Here is a 6575-nt window from a genome sequence, read left to right as displayed (position 1 = left end):
CAGTTGTTTCCGTTCTGGTGTGGGTTTTTAATGCTTGTGCGAATGTCTGTGCTGTAGACTGTTTGTTTTGTTGCGTCATCGAGATCACGTGATAATTCTCACGCCCTCTTGTTTCTAGAACTATCCCGTATCTTGGCGAATGCTCTAGTATTTGCTAGATAGGGTAGGCTGGTATATAAAAGAGGGGAATGTAATGTGTGTATGACAGTGAGTAATTGAACTGCAGTCAGAGAGCACGAGAGACGTTACAGCGTTTGTTTAGAGACGGAGACCAGTACGGAAGAAGACACGTCCCGTAAAATTAAGAGACTTTGTTGAATTGTAATTTTGTGTTTGTAATTCTGTACATTTTAATTAAGTTATTGTTATTGGTTTATCATATGTGGTTATTGTTCGGGACGAACAATATTAAGGAGGGGGCAGTGTTGCGTCAGCAAGTCACATGACCACCGTGACGCCACGTTTCTAGAACTATCCTGTAATTTGGCGAATGCTCTAGTAATTACTAGATATAGGGTAGGCTGGCATATAAAAGAGGGGAAGGTAATGTGTGTATAGATAGTGAGTAATTGAACTGCAGTCAGAGAGCACGAGAGACGTTACAGCGTTTGTTTAGCGCGATTGTTGAAGTTGAGTGTATCGGTAAAGTTATATTCGGAAAGAATAAACCAGTTTTTATTAAGAAAGAACTTGTGTCGCTTAAGTTTCGTCGGAACGAAGTTACGGAAAATCAATTAACGAAACGGAGTCGTAACAATATACTTACGAAATAAGGAGTTACGATTCATCTCCGGGTGTAACGTTCGAAACAGTTTATATTAGTAAGTACAAGGCTAAGTCAGTACGCTAATGGCTTATGAACAGACTTGGTTCACGAGAAGAAGGTATAGCTACAGTTTCCTTCAACTTTAGGTTTTAAAATTGTTCATATAAGATGGTATCGTTGCAGATTTAACATTGTTCACTGAAGACTGTATGGCTGAAGCCATGTCGAAAGCGCTAGGGTTTGACTTGACTGTTGTATAAACACGCTTATGGTGGAATGAACTTGAACTGAGAACTGTGCGATACAAGACTAAGCACAGCCTGTTGGAAGCGACATTTATTTGGAATTATATTATTTGCTATTCCTGTTGTATAATGTATCATTCTTATGGAAATCTACACAGAGGACAGTGTTGTTTCAACGTTAATTCCCACCAATACTTTCATTCCTATCTAGATTTTTTAGTTGTCAAAGGGTAAAGAAAAAGTTCCTCTTTTACCAATTTAAATGCTAGAAAACAGCAAATTTAGTTAACCCTATTTGTGTCAAATTGGGTAACAGAATAATGAAACTTAACCACGCAATTTTTAGCAATCAATAATACTAAAACTATACCACCTGGTTCTCTAGAAACAAGAAACGGATTTAATTTCCCCGATAGGCGTCCGAAGGCCGCCTGGAATTGTCAGCTGTTTTAACTATTTGCACCACTTTACAGTAGTATGTTGTCTATCAGTCAGTCAGTAGGACACTAAAAATCACATAAGGGACGCTTAATGTTGCCATTTGTCCTGTCGTAATGTCAGTAAAACGTGCGTATGCCATGAATCACGAGAATAATTATTCACTTTGTAGGCTACAACACAGCATGACATATGAACTTCAAAAGGAAAAAATAATCATATTTGTTACTCTTTACTCTTGAAACAGAACACTTTCCGGCACCCTGCAGAAGTACATCAGTATTTAGCCATACAGCTTTCCAATAAACAATGTTGAAACCTAAAGTTACACGGACTTGTAGCAGAAGTAATGTAACTTAATCATACATCTTTCTACTAACAACGTTGAAAACTAAAGTTACACGGGCTTGTTGCAGAATTATTATAACTTAACCATACATCTTTCTAGTAACAACGTTGAAACCTAAAGTTACACGGATTTGTAGCAAAAGTAATGTAACTTAATCATACATCTTTCTAGTCACAACGTTGAAACCTAAAGTTACACAGACTTGTAGCAGAAGTAATGTAACTTAATCATACATCTTTCTATTAACAGTGTTGAAACCTAAAGTTACACGGACTTGTAGCATAAGTAATGTTACTTAATCATACATCTTTCTACTAACAGCGTTGAAACCTAAAGTTACACGGACTTGTAGCAGAAGTAATGTAACTTAATCATACATCTTTCTAGTCACAACGTTGAAACCTAAAGTTACACGGACTTGTAGCAGAAGGAATGTAATTTAATCATACATCTTTCTATTAACAGCGTTGAAACCTAAATTTACACGGACTTGTAGCATAAGTAATGTAACTTAATCATACATCTTTCTACTAACAACGTTGAAACCTAAAGTTACACGGACTTGTAGCATAAGTAATGTAACTTAATCATACAGCCTTCTGGTAAAATTTTAAAGTGAAGAGTCGCACAGTCTTGTAGCAGGACCAAAATATTGTAGCCAAAAAGCCTTCTAGTGAACAATGTTAAACCTAAAAAATGCACAAGGATGAAGCAAATGTATTAAAATGCAAAATAGAATATATATAGTAGTGATGAAAAACTCGCCAAGTTAAAACAATTTTATTAATAAAACACGAAAACAACGTTTTGGGCAACAGCCCATCACCATTACTTTATATTCTAGTTTGCATTTTATTTCCTCGCCTACGCAATTAGTTTATTTCTAGCAAAAGTATTAAAACCTATTGACAGAGTAATTTAGCAACAACATTTTAATGTATTATCATAGCCTGCGACCAGTATCAGTGAAACCAACCCAGGCAGTATCTCGCTAATGATTTGAAACGAATCACAATTTGTAACGAACACGTCTCACATAGGTCAACCACGAAGGAGACAAGAACGCTTTTCTTAACTGGGTCAGTTATATACCAGAAGAATGGTCATTTGACCTGACATCTGAAATGGAATACTCCCGGACGAAAAGTAAAAATTAAATAAAAAACTTCTACTGACATAACAAAGAGGTTATTTGGAAAAATCATACCAGAGAAGTGTATCCATGTTGTCAGGCGACGTAGTTGTTACTTTTAATACTGGGATTAATCCAGCACAAAATGTTTGTATTAAAAAATGATGTAGTACAATTTATAAAGTTTCCAGTATTGTGTTTTTAGTTATTGACTACCTAATGAAGAGCTTAACTTGGGTACCAACTCTCTATCACATAGGCACCAAGACTTTTAAACAAATATATTAATTAAGGAGTAACTAGTGATGCACCCTCATCTGATGACATTTAGGTTTTAATCACCGATCTGTAAATTGAAGCTATTCTATAAATTAATCCAGGCATAGAATATTAAGAAGAAATAAGGATGTAAATGCTTTGGAAAAATTTCAGCTTCTCATTATTCAGCTAGAAAACAAATGTTCATTGTTCTGAAAGCTTTGCGAAGTAACTGAGGTGCTTCATTTAAGAGTTCTGCTTTCCTATAATTCATAAGATTAACCTTTTTCCTGCCAATGTTCCTTATATGGAACACTATTTAAAAAGCCTAGAAAATGAGCTGCAAATTTAATTCCAGCACTACTTGTGCTTTCTATGTATTGATAACACGTGTCCTCATCTATACGAGAGAAATGAACAAAATTATTCAAGTATTAAAAGCTTGATAAATACACAAAAAGTACAAAAAAACAGTTTTCACCCACACGCAATATGTGCCATGGAGAAATGATAAGAGCTCAAATTAATTTTACTGAACACTACAATTTGGCTAACATATGCTAGTATGCTCCTGCAACATTTATGGTTTTGTTTTTCAATATTTAGTCGTAGAAAATTTGAGGAAAATTTCAATGTTCCACAAATGGAACATTGAAAGGGTGGCGCCACTGGTATACCGAAAGGTATAAAAGTGGCGCTCACCCATCAGCCGACCATTCGTGTAATAAACCTACGAATGTTAACGGGTATAATTTTTGTGAACTGTTTATGATCATAAATAAAGGAGAAAACAACAACAATTTCAAAAATCTGATTTATAGGTCATGAATTTGGATCTTTTTTATGGAAATGTTGGACCTTATCACTGAACAAACAAATTTGTATGCTAACCCTGACAAAAAACAACCTGAACTTTCATGTTTCACAAAGAGATGTTCGCAACTTTCTAGGTGTTCTACTGCTATCAGGCTACCACAGAGTGCCTGAAGATCATCATTATCGGTCAACTCAGTCTGATTTGGGCGTGCCGATTGTGTAAAACACAATGAGTAAAAACAGATTTCTTGAAATCAAGAAATGCATGCATTTTACTGATAACCAGAATCTTGTTCAAGGAGAGAAGATGAGCAGGATTTCTCCATATGTTAAATGACAGTTTTGTACAATGTGGTGTGTTCCATAAGTTGCTCAGTGTGGATAAGACTATGGTAGCATACTTTGACTGCCATAGTGCCAAAATGCTCGTTAGAGGAAAACCAATTTGGTTTTGATGTAACAATTGAAGCCTTTTTTTTATTTTTTTGGTAATGATGGTTCTTATCCATACCAAAAAATATGTGCAAAAAGTGTAATATTTGGTTTCATGCTGAAAGGGACAAGCAATGTTTCGAGATCCACCACTAGCCCTAAGTTCAGTGCCGATACAGAACACACGGTTTAGAGTGTTTCTTGTATATATTGTAAACTTTAGTAGAATGAAAAGCATCGTAGAGAAACATAAGTTGAACATATGTATCATTCAATAAATTTTGATTTAGAAAGTTATGAGGTTTTATTTTCAGTATCTTAACACTAGACTTCCAATGTTCCTTAAATGGAACATGTTGTAACTCTGAAACCGAAAGTGCCACAGGTCTGAGATTATAGCTGTGCTTTAATTATGATAATTGTACACTTAAGTGTAAGAACAATCAAAATTTGACAATGTAATCAATAGCCGGTAAAATAAAGGTTAAGACAACACGTGAATAATTAATTGACTGAAATTTTCTAGATATGTTATATGTATATAAAGGCTGCGAGTTTGTGCTGATTTATAAAACCTAGTTAAGGTAATTTCGAGCAAGAAGTTGCGAATGTTGTTGATTCTCACGTTCGTATTTTCAGGAAATGTTTTAGTTGTTGCTTTTTTTCTTTTAAGTCATACTATATTAATCAGTGAAGATTAAAAGGTATCACTAAGATATACAAGAATAGTTTGTTTTTGTTTGTTTTTTTGTCTAATTCTAATAAAGTATTTTGTCGAGTTTGAACGAAAATTACTACTGAAAAGTGATGACGTTTCATAACTTTCATTTTTAAGTGCTCCTAATCGTTTCAACACAAATCAAATATCTAGTTCTTTAACTGGCACCTTACATGTGTAACGCTACAGTTACCTAACAGCTCAACCTCAGCAAGTTTACAAGCGCTCTAGATCTGAGAAAAGGTGGATTACGTGTACTCTGCACACTGCCTCAGGGGCTTTGCCAGTTTCGTAAGGAAGTTAATACTGGAAATTTTAGAAATAATACAAAGTTACTTCTTTAGACGGAATTCTTGCTAATTCTTTTCATCACCAGAGGGCAAGATAAATTCCTGAAATAATTATAGCTACTCATATGTATGAGCGATTGTTTAAAATATAATAACATAGAAAAAAAAAAGTACAGAAAAAAACATCAGTTTCATGTTCACAACTTTACGATAAAATATTAAACATAGTTCTATAAATCTAACTAAAACTTTGTTGGGAGTATTTGGTGACCAAAGGCTAAGATCTCGTGAGCTCGCTGCCATGGTGAGTTAATCAGCTTATGAAGAACGAGAATGACCAAGGTTCAATAAATTAATAAATCAACAACTTAGGGTCAAGGTGTGCAAGAGGACGTTAAAGAATCTAAAGAAATACAAGAAATTTTAAGTTGTATGATAAGAAAATCAACTCCTCAACATTAGCATTTAATGCCATTACATTCGATTTTATGGATTGAAATAGTATGTTTGACAGTATCATCTGATGATCTGTTTTACCAGTAAAGCTAGTAACAATAATTTAACCTCAACACAACATTATGAAGACGACCGGAAAATAGTTCTCATACCTTGACACATGCCAAAGGAGTTAGGCCTTCTTGGACACACCGAATACGAGTAAGTAATGTCTCTAGTACAGCACTTATGCTGTTCGTAAGCGGGGTGTCTGTGGAATTTGTCTGGCCGGTTAGCAGCGGAACAACCTTCTCCAGTTCATAGGCTGGGCTGTTAGTTGTGCCCAGAATCGTCGGAATAAACAAAAGTAGATAGAAAGAGCGCATTCTTTGAGGTTAAATAACTACTATGAAAAGCTAGTAACTAGCTGTTGATTGTTCTTAATAACAAATACACTTGTGAAAACTTTGAAAAATACAGCTGCCTGATGAAAATATAGTTCTATTGTTCCTCGTTACAACAAAACGTAATTACTGCCGATGAATGATCTACACGCATGGATTTACCTTACCGACGCCTCAGCACGTGGTATATACCAATGCCTTTACGATGACGTAAGCGTGACGTTGTCGAATAGACGGTTCGTCCAATCATAACTTCTAATTTAGTTCGAAAATATGAAAAAGAAAAAACTGC

At 35.0% G+C, this 6575-nt stretch overlaps 1 protein-coding gene across 1 annotated transcript in view; it reads right to left on the bottom strand.

Annotated features, from left to right (window-relative positions):
• The window catches only part of LOC111086750, a gene marked incomplete at its 3' end in the record, with an annotated part of 34668 nt that extends 28294 nt beyond the window's left edge, over nt 1–6374 (bottom strand). Inside the window, exon 1 of the mRNA XM_022390855.1 lies at nt 6053–6374. Within this exon, the coding sequence (XP_022246563.1) occupies nt 6053–6265 (213 nt within the window). The remainder of the gene's footprint in view (nt 1–6052) is intronic.
• Nucleotides 6375–6575: the final 201 nt, after the last annotated feature.

This window comes from Limulus polyphemus, unplaced genomic scaffold, assembly GCF_000517525.1.
Source record: "Limulus polyphemus unplaced genomic scaffold, Limulus_polyphemus-2.1.2 Scaffold1391, whole genome shotgun sequence".
Taxonomy (NCBI): domain Eukaryota; kingdom Metazoa; phylum Arthropoda; class Merostomata; order Xiphosura; family Limulidae; genus Limulus; species Limulus polyphemus.
Note: the sequence above shows the minus strand (reverse complement) of the source record. Positions and strands in the feature narration are given on the sequence as shown.